The sequence below is a fragment of the Lepus europaeus genome, chromosome 1 (assembly GCF_033115175.1).
Source record: "Lepus europaeus isolate LE1 chromosome 1, mLepTim1.pri, whole genome shotgun sequence".
NCBI lineage: Eukaryota > Metazoa > Chordata > Mammalia > Lagomorpha > Leporidae > Lepus > Lepus europaeus.
The window spans coordinates 147,596,880-147,618,524 of NC_084827.1; the positions used below are offsets into that span (position 1 = coordinate 147,596,880).

General features: G+C 42.3%; 1 protein-coding gene across 2 annotated transcripts; it reads left to right on the forward strand.

Moving 5' to 3' along the window:
• Positions 1-5,250: 5,250 nt before the first annotated feature.
• CTLA4 (cytotoxic T-lymphocyte associated protein 4) lies at positions 5,251-10,818 on the forward strand. Of its 2 annotated transcripts, XM_062201458.1 has the most exons (4): positions 5,251-5,359; positions 8,555-8,902; positions 9,312-9,421; positions 10,714-10,818. In XM_062201458.1, the coding sequence occupies exons 1-4, from the start codon at positions 5,251-5,253 to the stop codon at positions 10,816-10,818; spliced, it is 672 nt and encodes a 223-aa protein (XP_062057442.1). The 2 variants fall into 2 exon arrangements, with proteins under 2 accessions (XP_062057442.1, XP_062057453.1); XM_062201469.1 differs by lacking the exon at positions 9,312-9,421 and having other exon boundaries at positions 10,714-10,781.
• The last annotated feature ends 10,827 nt before the right edge of the window (positions 10,819-21,645 follow it).

Here is a 21,645-nt window from a genome sequence, read left to right on the forward strand (position 1 = left end):
CATATTGGTTTGGCTCTTCCACTTCCAATGCACCTTCCTGCTAATGTGCACCCTAGGAGATAGCAGATGATGGCTCAGGCACTTGGGTCCCTGCTACCCAGATGGGAGACCTGGATTAAGTTTCAGTCTCCTGGCTTTGGCCTAGCCCAGCCTTGGCTATGGCCAGCCTTTGGGGAGTGAACCAGCAGATGGAAGATAGCTCTCTCTCTCTCTCTCTCTTTCTCCTCTTCCTCCTCCTCCCTTCCTCCCTCTCTCCCTCCCCCACTCTACTTTTCAAATAAATAAATCAATCTTTAAAAAAATAATATCTTACTCATCTCACTATTCCAGAGGCTGGGAAGTCCAAGGCCGAGGGGCTGCATCTTTTGTGTGCCTTCTCGCTGGGGGGGCCTCTGTTCAGAGACAGGAGGTTGCACGGGGCATCACATGATGAGAGGAACACCTACAGGAGACAGCCCACTAGCTTTTATAACAGATCTGCTCTTGAGATAATACATTCCACTATTCCACTAATCTTCAGGTGATGCATCCACTCACAAAGGCAGAGCCCTTAAAGGTCCCACTTGATCCTACCTCTTTTTTCATTTCATTTTTTCTTTATTTATTTTATTTGCAAGACAGAGACATGGGGGTGGGAGGGACAGAAAGAGAGAGAGAGAGAGAGAGAGAGAGAGAGAGAGACTATGAATGAATCTGGCTCACTGCTCAAATGCCTAGAAGCCAGGAAATCAATCCTGGACTGCCATGTGGGTGGTTGACCTCAACAACCTGAGCCTTAACCTGCTGCCTCCTCCCAAGGTGGACGTTAATATGAAGTTGGGACTCAAACACAGGAACTTAGGGGATGGGTGTGTTCCAGGTGACATCCTAACTGCTACACCAAACACCTATTCCTGATCCCACCTCTTAATACCTCACAATGGGGATTAGGTTGCCCCATGAGATTTTGTAGGGGGCATTCAAAGCATAACAGCAGCCCTAGGACTGAAAGGATAGAGAAAGGAAAAGAGAGTTATCAGATCTCAATGAGAACTGGTATCATAGAATGGGGGAGGGGGGTTATTTATAATGGCAGTACGTGTGGAGAGGTATTATTGCTACTAGATTTGGGGCCTCGAATCTGGGAAAAGGAAAGAAAGCAATACCCTGACTTCCATCCCTGTGCTTTCTGATTTGCTGCTGATCCAGCTAAGCCCTCCCCGAAGTGACCATGCCAGGGAATGCAGGAGATGTTGTCCAAGGGGCTGTGTCTCCCAAGGATGTGAGGACAAGTGATGTAGAACAACCTTGAGCAAGTCAATTTCCCTCCCTAAATTTCCATTTTCTGATCTGTGGAATGGTGCCACCATAGTAATAGCTGGCTTTATCGTTTTCACTTCCAGCTTCTTCTGAGATGCTTCAAACTTCAAAGAATTTGTAAGAATAGTACCATACACACACAATATTCTTCACTAGCTTCACCAACTGTTGACATTTTGTCACTGTTGCTTTATTCTTTTCTTCTTTCTTTACTAACACAAACATACACAAAATTTTTTCCTTAGCCATTTGAGAATTATTTGCTGACATCCTGAGATTTAAACTCTGAATATTTAAGTATCACTTGAAAAACCAAGGACATTTCTCTACAGAACTCCAATCGATGATCACACTCAGGAAATCTGACGTTACGACTCAGGTTTTCCTCACTGTCTCAATGTGCCTTAGAGTATTTTTTTTTCTAGCCAGGAGTACACATAGGCTCTCATTGTCATATCTCCTTCTTCTTTAATGTAGAATGGTTTTCCAGGCTTTTCCTTGTTTATTCTTTCATGATATTAATACTTCTTGAAGAATCCTAGCCAGTTTCTCAGAATATGGATTTGTCTGATTATTTCTTCATGACTGATTCAGTTTAAGCAAGTTTGGCAATAGTACTACAGAGGAGTCTTTCCTTCTCAATTCACGGTATCTGGAAGTGCATGATATCAGCATACTCCCTTGTGGGTGATCTTCAGTTGGATTACTTGGTTAAGGAAGTATCTTCTAGACTTATCAATTATCTTTTCCTTTTTATAATTATCAAGTAAACTGTGGGGTGACTTATAGGAATATGTATTTTTTTCACCAACATTCTTTCACCCTGTGGCTTTTACAATCATTGAATTTTCTTGTGATGACAGAAATAGTTTCATAAAAGCATAATTAGGGAACCTGGTGAGACCTCCTTGAAAGTACCTATTACAATCCTCATATCTTCTTGTGTTAACCTGTTTTCATTGATTTGACAAATGTTTTTGGACTGCTCAATTGGTGCCTTGGCCTGGGAGATTTTCATGAGTGGCATCATGGTGGCACAAAGAAATGCCTTCAGATGATATCCCTCTCCTGTGCTCCAGATCCCTACTAGCTACTGCTTTCAGATGTCTCCACACTAATGTCCATGGCTACCATAAACTCAGCATGTCCACATGGAAGTCATCATCTTTGTTTCCTGATCTGCCTGCCCTTCCAATTCTTTTATTTATGGTAAATTGCATTTGTCTTTTGGTGACACTGTCAAAAAAAAAAAAAAAAAAAAAGGACTCCTATTTATTGAGTGGCCAACCATCATAATAAAGATTTTACACATATTACATGCATTCATTATATCGATCCTTGCAATAACCTTGAGAATCAGATGCCATTATCTAGAGGATATTAAGTTCTCCAGGTCAACAGCTTGCAAGTCTTCATTTTAGGATCCAAATCCAGTGGCTTCAAATTCATAAAGCTTTGCCTGAGTGTAGTGATTAAGAGTATCACTGGCTTGAAATCTTGGCTCTAGCACTTACTTTGCTTTGGTTTTCTTCCTTATAAAATGGGAAAAATAATAACCCCTGCCTTATAGGATTGTTGGGAGACTTAAATAAGATGAAACAAACATTTCCTAGAAGCACAACAATATCTCCCAAACCACAAATTTGGTGTCTTTCTAATCTGCCTCCATGTGCTGATTGTGGAGTGGGTCCTTAGGGGCTTTGACTCTACAACTGTCGTTACCTTTTTCTAGACCATGGACAGGCAAACTGTGGCTGGAAGGGCAAATCCAGCTTCCACTTGTTTTTGCAAATGAAGTTTTATTTAAACTTAGTCATAACCATTTGTTTTATAATCTATTGCTGTTTTCACACTAGAGTGGTGTTACTGAGTAGGGTCAATAAAGATTGATTAGTTTACAAATCCAAATGTATTTACTATCTGACCTTCCACAGAAACAACTTTCCAATTCCTGATGCCTGGGGTATTATAATAGTCTCTATCCGGGTTTTCCTGGTTATATCTTGTCCCTTGTTGAACCCATGCTCCCCAGTCTTTTTTGTTCTGTGTAAGGAGGAATTTCCATCAAAGGTGAACTCATGTCGATCTCCTCCTTATGCTTCGCTGACCCTCACTGGTAGGAGCATCAGCTTCCACCTGCTGCTGAAACCCAGACTAGCCTCCTCTGGCCATAATGAGCTCCTCATGTCCTTTTTAAAAACCCTTGACACACACTGTTCTTTCTGTCTGAATATCCACCCCTTGCTCTTGTACTCAATAATAATCCCATGTTTCCCTTCTGAGAAGGTTGAACCAGGGGCTCTGTTCCTCCATGGATTCAGATAAACTTCTATCCCAGCATTTATCTCACTCTATCAGGATCAAGGGGTTATCTGTCTGTCCTTGCCACTTTTGTGGACTCCTCTGAGAGGCAGGAACATATACTTTTCATTTTTAAAACTCTCCAGTGCCCAGTCTGAGATCTGTACCATAGTAAGTGCCCACTAGGCAGTTATCGCCTGCTGAGCTGGGGGCTGAGGGTCTCTGTAAGGTGCTATATGGCAGCTCAGGAGAGGCTCCCTGGAGAAGCTGACAACTTAGCTCAGTCCTGGAGAAGAAGGAGAAGAAAGATAAAATGAGATAATGGGAGGAAAAAGGCAGTAGGAAGTTTGGGTAAAGGTGGTAAGAGCTGAGAGAGGCACGTTAAGAGAAATGACAAGCAGAAAAAGGAGCACATGAAGGAGTGCTGAAGACAGGCTGCAAAGGAAAGCCTAGGGCCACATCCGCAGAGCCTCCTTTGATGTGCTGAGATGCATGGACAACGGGATACCAGGAGGGACTGGAGCAGGCAAACGCCACTCCGTGCTCACATTCCTGACATGTCAGCGCTCTAGAAGCGTTTTAAGGCATCACTTATGTTTTTGTCTCGTCCTCATTAACTCCCAAGTACACAGAATTCCTGATATAATATAGATTCTCAACAAATATTTCCTTCATTGTTTGAACACTCTCCAGATTGAAGAAATTCCTTGAGGTTTAGTATTCTTTTATTGAATAAACATTCGTCCCATCTATAGCTTCCATAAATTTAAGAACTCTGATGATCTTTAACTATAGCTTTTGGAGTTTTCTGTCTGAAAAATTTCTATTAGGAGACAAATATGTCTCCTTATGGAAGTTTTGACTCTCTTGGATCATTTTGGCTGACTTTTCCTGGACCATCTCCAACTCTGTTTTGTCTTTGTTGAGTTGAGTCTTTTTAAGAATGTTTGATTCTTTCCTAATCTGCGAAGCCAGATGCAAATTTTCTTGCTCATTTTTTTTCAGTTTATTTATTGGAATTTTTGTGTTTCCTTTCAACAAAATGCTGAATGAATTAGGAGAAATAAACTGTTCTTTGTAAAGCATGCCAAGGGACCCTTAGAAGCATGGTGCCTTAGAACACAGAACTTTTAATAATGATGTCCATGGATTAATTTTGTCTTTAGCCCAAGGGCTCAGAGAACTGACAGTTCAGCTGTTTTGGGGATGTCAACAAAATGAATTGGGTGGGTAAAGATGCCCAGACATTTGGATAAAACTAAGATCTAGGGGGACCCCTGTACTCCAGGAAATTCTCCAAGTCTCCACTTAGTTATCCAGATCTTCAAAATGAACACGAATCTTCAGTTTCAAATTGAGTACATTTTCCATCCATGGATTGGCTTGTTTTGTTCAGTTTTACTTTGAGTGTTTGAGGTTGTCTTTTCGACGTAACAGCTAAACCCACGGCTTCCTTTCTCGTAAAACCAAAACAAAAAGGCTTTCTATTCAGGTGCCTTCTGTGTGTGCACATGTGTAGTACCTATCTGGGATCAAAGCCGACTATATAAAGTCCTTGGTTCTGTGTGGGTTCAAACACATTTCAAAGCTTCAGGATCCTGAAAGGTTTCGCTCTGCTTCCTGAAGACCCAATACGGCGCCCATAAAGCCATGGCTTGCCTTGGATTCCAGAGGCAGAAGACTCAGCTGGATCTGGCTTCCAGGACTTGGTCCTGCGCTGCCCTGTTTTCTCTACTCTTCCTCCCCGTCTTCTCCAAAGGTGAGTGAGACTCTTGGAGCATGAAGGTGGAGGAGGTGTTTCTCCCACCTGGGTTTCATTTCTTTCAGCAATCAAGGACAGTGATTTAGATAACACCAGAAATTAAAGGTAAGACTCCAGTCTCCTGGCTTGGATGACTGTCTTCCAAGGCAAGCAGGGGGCAGCTGGCAGCAGTAAATGCGTGGAGACCTAGCTCACTGCACAGTGCCAGTTATTTAGCAGCAGTATAATGAATATGTGTGAGTTGGTTTGGGAGACACAGGCAATTTCAGACACTTTAATAAAAGTGGAAGCAAACACTGTAAAGGTAAGAGATTTAAAAGGGAAAAGATATCTGCAGTCCTGAATAATAATTTTGATCTTGATATCAAGATTTTACTTTTAAAAACATTGATTTACAGAAATCATAGAAAGAGTTCCTTTCCTCTACAGTTCAAGGTTTTAACATTCTCTAATTCATTTTATAAATGAATAAGCCAGCTTGCTTAAAATTTAAGGAAATCATGCTATAAACACCTTTTAAAGCTAATTCAAGGTTCTGAAGGACCCTTAATCAGTTCTAAAAGCAAGTTAGCCAATTATTTTTAAAATGAAGTAGCTTGAAATTGCAAAACAAAAAGGAAAGAAGCTATTAGTCTTGCTGGCACAAGGTACATAATTGCTGCCTGACCATGTGGATTTCAGATGCAAATACCCAGTTTTCAAAGGAAATAAGACTCTTTAGAGTTTGTACCTGATTTGCGATCAATCCAGTTTAAAATGCTAAGCATTCCCACTGAATCTCCACCTTCTGGATTCTCTAGACCTTCTGGATTAGGGAACCATGTGGTTTTTATGAAGTAAATAGATGCTCAAAAGATATTTGATGATACAAATTTTACTGGAGAAGAAACATTCTCATACAACTTATTTTACATGTTTTAAACATGCAAAGATTACATACCTGTAGAAGTGTTCAGATTTCCTTTTTAGCAAATTTATTTCAACTGGTAACTAGGATCCTCCCACAGTGGATCCTGGAAAATCGGAGTGTGACTAATTTAGTGTGGCACATGCAGGCTGACCGAGAGGGAGGACAGGAAATTTAGGTTTCCTTAGAGTCAATACAAGAAGATTATTTATTAGAGAGAGGTCGGCGGGGGGTGAGGGGGTGGGGGTGGGTGGGGAGGGGGGTGGGGGGAAGAGATCCTATCAACTGGTTCAAGTCCCAAATGCCTTTAATAGCTGGATCTTGTCCAGGGCCAGGAACTCAATTCAAGCCTCCTTTGTGGGTGAAAGGAATCCAATTACTTGAGCATCCATTGTGGCCTCATAGGGCCTGTGTTAGCAGGAAGCTGGAATCAAGAGCTGGAGCTGAGTATTATACCCAGAAACTGATGTGAATGTGGACATCTTAACTGATGTCTTAACTATTAGGTTGAATGACCACCTCCAATAAAGATTATATCCTGCCCATCTGCCATGAAGCCACTGATTAGGCAGGGTATAACTACAGCTCCCCAGAGTTTATGAGCCAGAGGCAGAAGATGGGGAAGGTAGGACTAGCTCACAGAAGCTTAATACGGGGCAGAAGCTGATTTAGTTATGCAATGGAGTCATCACAGTGCAAAGGATGCTCAGAGGGCTCCTCTGACAGTATAAACGAGGGTTGGCAAAGGAGACTGCTGTCTACCCAGCCAGAGCCGCTGGAATGGCAGATGCTGCCTGGTGTAAGTGCGTGGTAGAAAGGACTAATGTCCTTTGTTTAGGATGATTTATAGACAGGAAAAGGAGCCCTTTAAACTCAGACTGGAGGGATGCATTGGGATTGAATATGGAGGACACTGGATGCTATTTATTTCATTTGTCTTCCTAATCAATGCTAGTGAAGTGTCAAAGGGTTTCAACAGATGAATAAATCATTTAATTCATGTTTTGGGTGTGACTTGGAAGGCTGACCAGAGAAGGGCCAGGTTAGTTACAGGAAGATCATTTGAAGTGAAGCCATAGTTTTGTAGATGATGCAAACCTCTTTGTATGGAGAACAGGTCTCCTTACCCTGTGGAAGTCAAAAGGAAAAGAAAGAACAAAGGAGCATAAGAGTGTTCATGTGAAGGAGACAAGGAGGGCGGAAGAGGCGGTGGTGGCGGTGCAAGGGGAAGCCCACAGAAGTTAACAGCAGGGTTGCCTCAACCTAGAGAGGAAACGACCCGGTGCCCTCAGTTCTGTGGCTTCCCTCATCTAACAGTATCTCCCACTGGAGAGGGCCTAGCTGGCACAGTGAACCTCGGCTCAGCTGCCGAGACAGAGGTACAGGGCCAGCAGAGGTTGCTGAGGTGCGCTTAGAGAAAAGAAAAGATTCTGTACCCAACCTCTAGAATTTCCTCCATTACTCACTGTAGTTCTTGAATATAGTTCTTGTAGTTCTATCATAATCTTAGACTATCAGGGTGGAAGGCCCTTTGATAATCAGCTGATCTAATCTCTTACTGTATGTGAGAAAAATGAAGGCCACAGGGGAGCACGGTTTGCCCAAAATCATATATTTGATCAAAGAATGAGAACAAGGCCTCTGTCACATCAGCGTTCTTCCTGCCATAACCAGTTATCTTCAAGAAACTATTTCCCAGGGCCAGCGTTGTGGCACAGCAGGTTAAGCCTCTGCCTGTAACACTGGCATCTCATACGGGAGTGCCAGTTCACATGCCAGCTACTTCACTTCTGATCTAGCTCCCTGCTGATGCACCTGGGAAAGCAGCAGAAGATGGCCCCAATACTTGGGATCCTACCACCCATATGCGAGACACAGATGAAATTCCAGGCTCCTGGCTTTGGCCTGGCCCAGCCCCAGATGTTGCAGCCATTTGGGGAGTAAATCAGTGGATGGAAGATCTGTCTCTGTCTCTCTCTCTCTCTCTGATACTCTGCCTTTCAAATAAATACCAATAAATATTTTTAAGGAAACTATTTACCAACAGGGAAACATATTTATGGACAGTAGCTGAAAGACACTAAGAGATGGAGGGGAAGCTGGGATGGGTGGAGAGGTGAAGGGGTAAAAGAGGATGATAGGTTTGCTGAAGGGAGGGGGAGGGCTTTAAGGAGAATCTGGAGGGTGCTCATCAAAGGTAACCCTTCCCCAGTTGAAGGTTTTGCTTGCGTCTGGCCACAAATGAGCACAAGTTCACTGAGTTCCCTTTGGCTTTTTCATGTTAGCACTGCATGTATCCCAGCCTGCAGTGGTTCTGGCCAGCAGCCGAGGTGTCGCCAGCTTTGTGTGTGAGTATGCATCTTCTCACAAAGCCACCGAGGTCCGGGTAACAGTGCTGCGGCAGGCCAACAGCCAGATGACTGAAGTATGCGCCATGACGTACACCATGGAGAATGAGTTGACCTTCATTGATGATTCCACCTGCACTGGCATCTCCCACGGAAACAAAGTGAACCTGACCATCCAAGGGCTGAGTGCCATGGACATGGGGCTCTACATCTGCAAGGTGGAGCTCATGTATCCGCCACCGTACTATGTGGGCATGGGCAATGGAACCCAGATTTATGTCATTGGTGAGCAAAGCCATTTCTCTTAATTGATACATTTTGCATTTTTTTTTTGCATGGAAACAGTTTTGTTCCTTAGTTTGACATGGTATATTTTTAAGACTATGGAAATTCTCTATAACTTCTTTACCACCTAGTAGTCTTGCTTATCATGGATGGCAACCTAAACAGCATTGTGACTATAAGATAAAGTGAGTTCTCCTGACAGGTTTGGGAACTCACCTGGAGTGTTAGCCTTCATGAAGTTTGGCCTCGTTCCTTCCATGTGACACTCCTATGGAAGTAGTCTCAGCCAGACTTATCTTTGGGCTACCAATATAATTTAGGGGAAGAATCAATCACCAACTGAGGGGGCATGAAGGCCCTAGGATTTAATGAAGATTTACAGGGAGGCTCTGCTTTGTCTTTTGTGCAGATCCAGAACCATGTCCAGATTCTGACTTCCTCCTCTGGATCCTTGCAGCCATTAGTTCTGGGTTGTTTTTTTACAGCTTCCTCATCACAGCTGTTTCTTTGAGCAAAATGGTGAGTGCGTTGCTGACAATGTCCCATGTTTGTTGGGAATGCCTTTAGTAGCATCAATTGACCAAACGATGGTGTTCAGCTTAGTTTTCTTGAGACAAAGCAATAAATGAAGAGGAGGAAGGACAGTAGTAAAGAACACACTAGAACCCTAGGTATTGACTTTTGAGGTTTCAGGATGACTAATATTTTAGTTGAATGTGTTTGGCATTGAATGTTTGTGTGCTCCTGAACAGGGTTTCAGTTTGAGTAAGCATTTGAACAACATGGGGCAGCTGTCTTGTTCTTTGTCTGCATGATGACTGAACTTAAGTTAATAACCCTTGAAACATTGGGATAGGCTGAGGCAAAATACTGTTAGAGAGGTCCACCTGGATAGATTTTGTTCTCTTAAATGTCCCGCTACTTCACCTAGAAACCATTGCTTTTGCGCTCTGGATTCCCTATCTAAGCTGTCACTGCCTACCTGACACCTGTTCCTTTTATGTGATCTTCTTGATGAGGGTATCTTGCCTTCCCCTCCTGCTCATTAAATGAAAGACCTAGATTTTATTTACTGCCATTTTTGGTGACGGAAAAGGCGGAGGTATGGAATCAGGGTGCCTGTTAGAATTTCTTTTTTACAGTCTCTCTCAGTCAACCCTGGCTAAGACTGGCTTTGCCACTGTAAACTCACCCCGCCTCCACTTCCTCCATGGCCTTCTCCTCCTCCTCTATACTTCTCTGTCTCTCTCACATGCATAAAGACACGTTCTCTAGTACGAGCCTCCTCTTAGTCTGACAATGATGTTATATTGCTGTAGGTTCTTCCTACTTTTTTTGTTACCTAATCAGAGGCTAGTAGACTAGACTTCAATTTACTGAGGTGATAAATACTTGGAACTACTTTAGACAGAGAAAAAATGATAAAGAAAATATGAAGGGTGCTGATAAGAAATACAGCTCTCAAACAAAATAGCAAATGTTTATTATACCATCAACCTTGGTCCTTCACAGACAAGATCCAGTCAAGTATCACAGGCATTCTGAATGAGTGTTCTTTGGGAAGTTTTCTCCAATTCCCTTTCATCTATCTTCTAGTCAGGGAAAATGACAGCTATTTTACATCAAAATCATGGAGCGATTTATCTAAAATGCAATTAATAGCTGAATCAAGAAAGCATCCTGGGGTTTATAATTGTTTGCTATGAACATTCATTTTCAAAGGGGGACTGCAACAATATTTGTTGGGTTCTATTCTACTTAGGCTTCTGTACTCTTCCATAATAATGACTGTTTCTTCTTGTCTTTGACAGCTAAAGAAAAGAAGCCCTCTCACAACAGGGGTCTATGTGAAAATGCCCCCAACAGAGCCCGAGTGTGAAAAGCAATTCCAGCCTTATTTTATTCCTATTAATTGAGAGGCGATTTATGAAGAAGAAAGACCATGTTCCAATTTCCAAGAGCTGAGGCAATTGTAACTTTTTGGCAATCCAGCTATTTTTATTTGTTTGTGTATTTTGGGGGCAATTCATCTCTCTTTAATATAAAGATGGATGCAGAATCCAAATTAAGCATGCTAAAATTTAAAGCAAAGGAGCAGGAAAGCAGAGTTCAGTCATGTCTGATCTAGTTTTATTAAAACATCACTTGGGAGCAAAATGAGGATGCAGCATTACAATGTAAGGTCAAGTCAATAAGTTAAGGAATGGCACAGTTCAAAGAAAAAGCAGAAGGGAGTGAGGGAGACTATATTGTCCACACCTTGTTTTTGACGTGTGAGACATTTACAGCTGAAATGATCTTTTCAAGTTAAATTTTATGTCATGTTATTTTTCTTAACAAATATATAAATACATGAAGACTTTAAAAATACTCACATGGCTGTTTTGGCCTGTGATTGCAAAGGTTGTATTGTACCAATATGTTTTTTTTTTTTTAATCTGATAGTATTGTGCATGGGGGTCACATGTGCTTTTGCGTATTTGCTGATCGTCTGAATACAAACACTATATGGCAGTGTCTTCCCATTGTGGATTCTGGGAAAGTTTTGTGGAGGTGCTCAGGACACTAATACATGAGGTAGAATACAAGGTCACCTGCTAACTTGTTTGTAAACTGGAGGAGGTCACTGGAATACTCAACTGTACTGAAACGTAATTTAAATTGACACAGCTTTGGGCTGTTATGCCAGCTCCTTCCAGTGGTTTGCAAGGAAGCCCACACTGGTATTATCTGTTCAACAGAACACTGTGGTCAAGACAATGGCTCAATCCAAGAGACTTGGAAGTGGAACCAAATAGGAAGCTCCAGTTCCATGGGCTCGATTCCTTACACACACATGGTTAGTGTCATGGACGGAAGAAAGCAGCAGGTGGCAGAATGTGTGCATGGTTTCTGAAAACTAACACTGTTGGTGTTTTTTAACTCAATATTTTCCGTGAAAATGCAACAACATGTATAATATTTTTAATTAAATAAAAATCGGTGGTGGTCATATATCAGATACATCTTTATCATCCTTGTGCTTGAGTTTGTTTTTGATTGATTTACTCAGTAGTTGGTAGAGTCTCCAATATCAGAAATACTGGAGACAAACAGGAAAAACACAAAATAATGCTTCATGAATCAGCTATATCCCAGCCCATTGCCTACATGCCATTCTTGGAAAGAATACATCCTCCTTCCTTCTAATTTCTTCACAACTGCTAGAGACATAATGTGAGTTCACATAGATGTGGCAGTCCCTTATAATCATGTGGCAAGCTGTTTAACACCTCCTCTTTCTTACAGCTTTCTCAGCTCAATAGGCACACCTACTAGGGTTGCCATGGCAACCCTGAGGTTGTCAGCTGCACCCCTAGTAGCCATTGTGGTCTGCCTTTGTGGCAAATGGAGGTTTTCTTTGCGGTTTCCAAATGGACTGTGTCACAAATGTGGGGAAAACACACCTGTGGTCCTAGGTTGCTATCAGCTGACAAACTTGGGCTTGGCCCACTGAGCATTCTTGATTTTTTGTTTGCCAATCCGTAACTTCAGCCTGCTTGGTTTCCACTTAAGGTTTTATATTCTTGCACTCAACATCCTGTTATTATCTTGGGTAGTGATTCTCAGTGTGGTCATGGACCACCTGTAACTGAATCCACTAGGTAATTTATTAAAAACAATGATTCAAGGGCTTAACCCCAGGTACACTGATAAAAAATATTTGGATGGTGAGGCTATGAATTTACACTTTCAAGAGGCTTCCTAGTGTTCATGTATCCATCAAGTTTAGAGAACTGATGCTTGGACAACTCACTCTCTCTCAATCTCTCTTTTCCTTGCACTCTCATTCTCTTGCTCTTTATCTTTCTTAGTTTCTCCAGCAGGTCCAATAAGCAAATGAGACAGCAAAATCTATCATTCCATAAATGAGTAGGTCTTTCTAAATAAGATAATGGTTATTACTTAGAATGAGCTCCTACTATGTGGAAGACAATGCTGCTTGCTCTGTCGGCCTTTGTTGGCAGCTGGGAAGAAATGCACAATTTGGTAGCCCCTGTGTAGAATTCGATCCCATTTCCATTCCTGCAAATGTCTTTAGAGAGGTCAGATGGAGAAGGTCTCAGACAGGGCCCTCAGAGGTTCCTTTCAGACACCGTTAGACAACAGACCAGTTTACATAATCTTAGTGTCTCCTGCATTTCCTGAGATTCTGCCATTGAGTATTGTCCTCTTCACTCAGTCTCAGTCTTGCAAAAATAAAATAGGAAGCTCAGAGAAGTTTCCCCTATGGCAGAAGAATTAGGCAAGAAAGATTGTGATCTGGGGTTCTGTTGACAAGGGCAAAAGAAAATATGAGGGTAGACGCCAAATGAAAGCTTAGTCCTCATTTTGCTTGTGGGCATATATTGTTTGACTGCAGTACTCAGAGAATTCATTGCACCAAATCAGAGGACAACTGCTGCATGGTGTTCTAACCATCATCATAGTCACCTGTGAGATCAGGGTCATGGGGAAGCCCAAAGGCTCCATATCTCTCAATGGGGGCTCAGTTTACCATGGAAGGGGAGCCCGTGCACTGTCACCCTCCTGCACAGAACCACCTGTCCCTGGGATGACATGTCCCAGGCACCACATGTCCTAGGCACGAGTGTTTGTTAGGGGAACAGAATGAGCTACTTGAGTTGAGGAGCTAGGACATCCTAGACCATGGGAAGGATAACTGTTTTCTTTGCATAACCTAGCTGTATTCCCTTAGGCAGCTTCAGCCTAATCTCTTCCCTATTCAGTCAGCAGAACTGTGTGTACACGTATCTACATTTGGGTTTAAGCCTTTAAGACTCTGGAATGTGTGGCTGGTGCCAGGGCTCACTAGGTTAATCCTCCGCCTGCAGCGCCAGCACTCCGGGTTCTAGTCCTGGTTGAGGTGCTGGTTCTGTCCCGGTTTCTCCTCTTCTAGTCCAGCTCTCTGCTGTGGCCCAGGAAGGCAGTGGAGGATGGCCCAAGTGCATAGGCCCTGCACCCGCATGGGAGACCAGGAGGAAGCACCTGGTTCCTGGCTTTGGATTGGTGCAGTGCGCCGGCCTTGGCGGCCATTTGGGGGGTAAACCAATGGAAGGAAGACCTTTCTCTCTCACTAACTCTGCCTGTCCAAAAAAAAAAAAAAAAGACTCTGGAATGTGAACTACAGGTGACTATGTTGCCCCACACATTTCTCTTTTATCTTTAAATACTTCCAGTATATATTTTTTTAAATTTTCAATTTCATTCTCTCTCTTTTGAACTGTGGGTTGTTGCTAAAATCAACTATCTTTTATTTTTTTATTTCATAAATGTGAATTTACAAAGTGCAACTTTTGTATTGTTGTGGCTTCCCCCCCACCCATTCTCCCTCCCTCCCGTGGCCCTCCCCTCTCCCTCTCCCTCTCTCATCCCGCCCTTTATCGAGTTTCATTTTCAATTACCTTCATATACTGAAGATCAACTTAGTATATACTAAGCAAGGATTTCAACAGGCTGCATTCACACAACCGCACAAAATATAGGGTACTGTTCAACTAGTAGTGTTTTTAAGTTTCATAGTAAAACACATTAAGGACAGAGATCATATCTTTTTTATATCCAGTCTGGGACTTTTTCCATATCCACTGGTGATACACACTTAATTTAACTTAGTTGAGCTGAACTTGCAAATGTTGATGTCACGCTCTAGTTAACTGGAACAAAGCCAATGAAGAAGTTCAACAATTTATAAATTTGAGTTATTGTTTGGCAGGTCTCAAAGCAGGAGAGAAAAAGGGTTGCTCTGAAAGTTATTCTGATTGCCTCACTTCTCTTTTGTGCCTGGTTAAAGCCATGACTCAGGTTCCTGTGAGGCCTTGTTTTATTTCACATGTGTTTATCTGATGTCTCAGGTCAAATTTCTCTCCAGTTCAGAAAAATGACACACCCTCTTGATGGAAATGAAGCAAAGGCTCCTCTTTTCTTTTTTTAATGTTTCCTTGATTCTAAACTGGGATAGGGATTAGTAGATAGATAGTTTTGCAAGGTTCAGTTCAAAGAAATGCCACAAAAACAAACAAATAAAAAATCCAGTATACCCTGTATTTAACTCTGACAACCCTATCAGCAGGACAGTTTATACATCTAATGCGGTATGCATAAAGACTGTGCTGGAGGTCCTCCTCAGAAGTTTCTGGGCAAGAAGAAATGAAGACTGTGACCACTGTTCTGATCTAACACAAAGTCTTGTTCCTATTCCTGGGTACATCTGGATTGATTTGTAGCACTGGGGGCTAACGGGTCCTGAGGAGGAGGCAATCATTTGTCTTGTAAGCAACTTTCCTAGAAGTTGTTCAACCCACTCTAGTGATTATGGCGGGGAGCTGGACATTCAGACCTTTCCTGGAAATATTTGCTTTCAAGAGTGCACTTTATTATGGGTGTTTTTATATTTATTGTGCATAAAAATAATCTGGAGCATTTAGAAAGTGCTTCAGACCCAGAGCTTCTCATTTATAGAACCTGAAGCTGAGCCTGGGGACCCCCATTCTTCAGTGGGTGTTTGGAGTATACTTTCAGCAGCCCAGGTTTCACTCAGGATCCAATCACCCTGGACGATTTGGATTAGAGAAAGAATCTTGGAAATTATCTTCACATTTTAGAAAAACAATCAGGATCAGAGACATCAAGAAAGTTGTCTAAGTTCACAGAGCTGCGGAGTATTTGAACTGAGCTGAGAAGTCACATGTTCAGATTTCAGCCCAGGGCTCTGCAGTGGGTGATGCTCTGAACCTTTCGGTTGCTTCTAGAGGGTCACTGCCACCCCTTCACATCTCCCCTAGAGAACCCACTCACTCCCACCACCACCCCAGGGCTCCTGTTAAGTTTGTGGTGTGATCATCACCACCGCTGCCAGCCTGATACTGGTTCCATCTTTTCTCTCTCTTAACCTTCCAGGACTTTCTGCAAGAGTCTTAGATGACCTTAGCAATGTCCTTGGCCTGGCCTCAGCAATCCTACAGGAAAACACTCCTGGGAACACAGAACAGACCATGACAGTCAGCAGTCTGTCAGCAAAGCCTGCAGAACCCTGGGAAAGTTTCTCAGTTCTGCTGGAAGTCATGTAGCAACCATGGAGATGATACATGCTCTTTTTATCATACACAATCATGTCACCATAGCAACCAATGGTGTTTCAAAAACATGATATTAGTAACACAAAGTGTGCTATTATCTACTGGAACAAAAAGAAGAGACTCTCTCTTGGAGGAATTGCAAGCTATATCTCAGGAGGCAAGTTCAAATTTTAGAAAGCAACACAAATGAATTCTTATGCGCAGTACTTTTGTGAAGGACTTTGTCTTTTCCTTTTTGCTGTACCCTGACAACATTTTAGTGTATGCTGCATTCACTCCTCTGTTAGCTGATTTCCCTCAACTTATTGAAAATGAGTTCTGCTTTCCTTCTTTGCAGCTAGCTGGAAACTCGAGTGCAGTTCCGAGTCTCCTGCAAGCATCTTTTTTGCCCTTAGCAGTTCAAAGTTTTCTTTAAGCACAGCCAAACATTAAGGAAAGGAAGCTTGGGTTTGTGGATTAAGACTATGATTCTCTTGTATTCTTTTCCTTATTCTGAATGAAGAGGGAAAGGACATCCGTTAACGAAGCCCCAAATACTACATACACGGATGTGAAGTAGCTAAAGCAGTTCCACAGTGCCCCTGCAAAAAGGGATTGTGCCATCAGCTCCACCTTACAGATGAGAAAACTGAGGTTAAGAGAGGTTTTCTTACTTGCCAAAGTCACAAAAATGCCAAATGGCAGGGTGTGTGTGTGGGGGGGCAGAGAAAGTGGAGAAGAGAGAGAGAGAGAGAGAGAGAGAGAGAGAGAGAGAGAGAGAGAAATATCTCCCATCCACTGGTTCACTGCCCAAATGCCTGCAACTGGGGCTGAGCCAGGTTAGAGCCAGGAGTTGGGAACTAAGAGTTCAGGTCTCCCATGAGAGTGTAGGCCCTCAATTACTTGAGGCATTACGACTTCTTCCAGTAGTAGCTTTCATGATTCACATTAGCAGAAAATTGGAGTCAGGAGCTGGAGCCAGGAGTTGAACTCAGGCACTCAGATAGAGGGTATGCACATCTTAACTGCTAATCTGAATGCATGCTTCGAGAATGTGTTTAGAGTAAATTCTTTTTTTGTTGTTGTTGTTTAGATTTATTTATTTATTTGAAAGGCAGAGTTACAGAGAGGCAGAGAGAGAGAGAGAGAGAGAGAATCTTCCATCTGCTGGTTCACTCCCCAGATGGCTGCAATGGCTGGAGCTGTGCCAATCTGATGCCATGAGCATGGGGCTTCTTCTGGGTCTCCCATGTGGCTGCAGGAGCCCAAGGACTTGGGCCATTTTCTACTGCTTTCCCAGGCCATAGCAGAGATCTGGATCAGAAGTGGAGCAGCCAGGACTCAGACCAGTGCCCATATGGGCTGCCAGCACTGCTGATGGGGGCTTTAACCTGCTGCACCACAGTGCCAGCCCCTAGAGTAAATTCTTGTAATGAATTTATATATATATATGAATATAAATCACTATATTAATATATATATTTACATTTATTTTATATTTAGATTATAATTAATATACTATAATATTATATTATAGTATAAAATATAAAAAGTATATAGTGTAAAATTATTATACTATTATATTATCAATATAACACATACATAATATATTATTTATATTATTACATTATTTATTTTCTATATTTATATATTTATAAATATAACATATATAAATTCATGTATATAAATTATATATATAAATTCATATACATATATATATAAAAGAGAGAGCAAGATCCCACCTGTGCACATTAGCAGGAAATCAGAATTGGGAGAGGAGCTGGGACTTGGACCTAGGTACTCCAATATGGGATTTGAGCATTCCCATCAACATCCTAACTGCTATGCCAAATGTTTGCCTCAGCTGGGACACTTAATGATGGACCATTGGTTCCAGTCTACAGTTTCACCAGTATCTACTTTCCGTGCACTGGCATTGAAGTCAAATATCACATTGCTGGCTGGCATGATTTTCTGGCCCCCACACTGGTGCTTGTCTCAGAGATGGGGGAAAAGAGAAATAATGAATACAGCCAGTGAGGTGCTGACACTCTCATGTAACCTATAGCACACTCTCTGCATGTGGGGGTGATTTCCCCATTCAAACCAGGCTGGAGATAATAAAAAGTAATGGCCAATGGGCATTACACTGCATGTCAACCTATAACTGGGAGTGGTGCTAGTTTGTAAAAGGATGATAATGAGCCTGGAGCAGTGGATGAGGGTGTGGAGGGTAAAGAGGAGATGGGGACTTTGAGTTGAAGTTGTGAGATGTTGAGAAATGGTAGTCTCCTTGAGATAAAAACACAGAGAACAGCAGAAGACAGAGTTCTACAGATTCCACAAAATGGCAAATTCAGTGGACTAGTATTCAGTGAATAAAATTAGAGCAGGACTCATGGCACCGGCCATGTATAAACTTGAGAGAGGCTCAAGTCAGAACCAAGGATCATTCAGCTGAGACTATGTTGGAGATAGCTATGTAGAAGTAAATTCTACCAGAAGTTGGAGTGTGAGAATATCTGGGGTAAAAACCAAAGACATTTTCTGTTGGGAATGAGCGTTAACAGGAAATGGTTTCATTCTGTCTCCCCTATGGGTCCATGGTGGCAACTATTCCATTGTGGATCTGTCATGGCATGGTCCCACTCTGGTTCTGTGGTGGCCATGGCTTTACTCTTCATCCTTAGATGCCTTGACTCTGGTTCCATGGTGGCTATGGTTCCATTTTGGATCCATGTAACCAGGGCTGCACTCTGGATCTGTGGTATTGGTAACAGGTGTGTTGTATGGGTTTGGATGGGCAGTGAACATGAGTGAAAGCTGGTTACGGGGGAGCAGAGTCAGGAGTATCACCAAGGAACTGCTCAGTGCTTTAAGCCCACACAAATCTGAGTGGCAGACTGTACTTGAGCCAGTGAGAGGGTTTATAGTGTTTGAATTTTTGTGCCTGGCAGAGATGATTCCAGGATGGCATGATACCTGTGTTCAATGTGTTAAGGGCTATCCTAGGAAAGATGGATTAGATTTGCTTTGTGGGCTTCCTGGAGTGCTCAGCTCTAATGATCCACAAAAGCATATGATGGAATGGGGTGATAATGATATTGTTAACATCATTTTCTTCCTACATTTGGCGTGGATTCAGGGCCAAGGAGACTGCATGGGATTGTCCAAGATTCCAGATTGGCTCAGGGCAAGTCTGCTAGATTCTCATCTACATCATAACATGAGCTAGTGGGGAAGGGAAGGAGTCAGGGAACAAGGTAGTAAAGGGGACTGGGAAATGGACCTGGTTGAAGGACTGGTTCCCTCCATGAAGGCACTTACAATAGGTTCATGTTCCATTCAAGTAGGCATCACTGTTACAGAGGTCTAACTTGGCAGGCTGGTACCATAGCAGGAAAGGACCTGGTAGGAAATACTCAAAGCCAGATGACTATTGACCTTTTGGTGGGTCAGTTGATTCACATTAGGATTCCTGCCAACATTTGGAGGTACAGAGAATAGGATCCTGTGGTTAGGCGGAGGCTAGGCAGTGTGTCAGTGAGAATTAGAAATCTGGGTAAATTAACTGAGACCAATATTCAGTTGAACTCAGTAAGCTGGGGAGGGCTACATTCTCCTGGACACCTTGCCTGGGTACACTACCATATCCTTGGATTCTTTTTCAACACAGTTCTCTAAAGGAACCATGGGCAGTTATCACAGCTGGCACTCAAGATGTTATTGACAACCTTAGGGATTTTAACTACTTTCAACCTTTTCTAAGACCCACCTCCAATGTCCCCTCCTTTGTCATGCCTTCCTAAACTCTCACGTGTGGTTATTCTCACTGCATTTTGTCTTTACTCTTTTGGCTCTGACCACTCTGCAGTCTCAGTGTTTGTTTATGGACTTAACCTCTTCTTAAGATTAAGTTCACTGTGGCTAATGAAAGAGTCCTTTCCATGGAAGTGTGTGTCTATCCTAATCTTTTTTTTTTTTTTTTGACAGGCAGAGTTAGACAGAGAGAGAGAGAGAAAGGTCTTCCTTCTGTTGGTCCACCCGCCAAATGGCCGCTATGGCCGGTGCGCTACGCCTATCCGAAGCCAGGAGCCAGGTGCTTCCTCCTGGTCTCCCATGCGGGTGCAGGACCCAAGCACTTGGGCCATCCTCCACTGCACTCCTGGGCCACAGCAGAGAGCTGGACTGGAAGAGGAGCAACTGGGACAGAACGCGGCGCCCCAACTGGGACTAGAACCCGGGGTGCCAGCGTCGCAGGTGGAGGATTAGCCTAGTGAGTCACAGAGCCAGCCAGTCTATCCTAATCTTTTGACAGAATGATATTATTTAGACTTTTGTCAAATAATTTGCCTAAGGTCTCTTCATTACAAGCTGTAGAGATGAGTTTGCATTGATGTCAGTCTGATTTCAAACCCTGGGTTCTTTTCCTTAAATCCTGTACTCTGTTGTGTGCCTTTCAGTGTGTTGGCATAGACTTAGGTTAAGAAGACAGTGAGGTTGCATTTGTGAGTTTGGACAGACATAAAAGGAACTTCATTGCTCCTCTGGAAGTGGAGCTGCTCTCTTCCAACTTCAGACATTTCCATCTTCACTGGTGCATTATATACACTGGGATCAAACTAGTCTCGATGAATCTGACTTTAGACAACAGTCCCAACACTCTCGCCTTTATGCAGCTGCAGCTGAACATTTCAGTCTAACTTGGCTGCCTAATCTGTAGACTCTTTCAAATCAAACATCTTTTAGCCTAGTGAAACTGAGAAAATTATTTTATAATCACCCTCTCTGGAAAAAAAATAGTCAATGGAAATTTTTAATAAAAAAGAGTGTGGTAGAAACAGAGTTTTAAGTCAGAATTGGAAAACATGCAACAAAATCTTTATCCACTGGCCTCTACAATATTCTGTGGCCATATGTGGAAATTTGTAGGTATTAAATTAGACATGGGCTGTTTTTTCTGTTTGTAGAACATAACAGAAATGTAATTGAAAACCACACAGCAATATCATAATACCAAAGGGGATGCTTATTCTCTTCAAGGTTGAAATATACACAAATTGTCCTTGAACGAAAAAAACACTGTTAATATTTTCACTAAATATTGTGCACTTCTCAGAGAAAGATAGTTAAAAGAGTAAATGTAATCATCTATTTAAGTCTAAATTATATTCAAGAGTGACATAATGGGGAAAAACATAATACATGAAGTTAATCTTACTTTTCCTATATTTAATGGCTTGAATGTTTTCCTGTGTACAGAGTTACAAGTCTCTGTTTAGTTCCTTAAAAATGATTCATACTGGCCTTCTTACAGAAGACAGAAAACGAATATAGGAGAGTTTCATCACTTGACAAAAGCACAGATAATTTTTCCTGAGCTGGGAGCACTGTGAAGTCCCACATCAGGCAACCCTTCCCATGAGAACCCTTCTGTGGAGCTCTGAAAAGAGAACTGTCAAGGGCAAGGAGGCTTGTTTGGTGAACCAGGAGTCCTAAGCTTTGCTCTTTGTTCTGTCTAGCAAGTTTTCAGTTACCTGCAGCCATTTCTGGGTTAGGCTCTTTTCAATAGTCACTTCCATGGTTTGAGTAGGACATAGTTCCTGAACTCAAGTAGACACTTAAAGTTTAAACCCCAGAGTCTTA

Coding starts and splice junctions, on each gene's coding strand:
- CTLA4 (XM_062201458.1), top strand. CDS start 5,251: ATGGCTTGCCTTGGATTCCAGAGGCAGAAGACTCAGCTGGATCTGGCT. Junction 5,360..8,554: donor CCTCCCCGTCTTCTCCAAAG/GTGAGTGAGACT, acceptor TTTTCATGTTAG/CACTGCATGTATCCCAGCCT. Junction 9,422..10,713: donor CTGTTTCTTTGAGCAAAATG/GTGAGTGCGTTG, acceptor TGTCTTTGACAG/CTAAAGAAAAGAAGCCCTCT.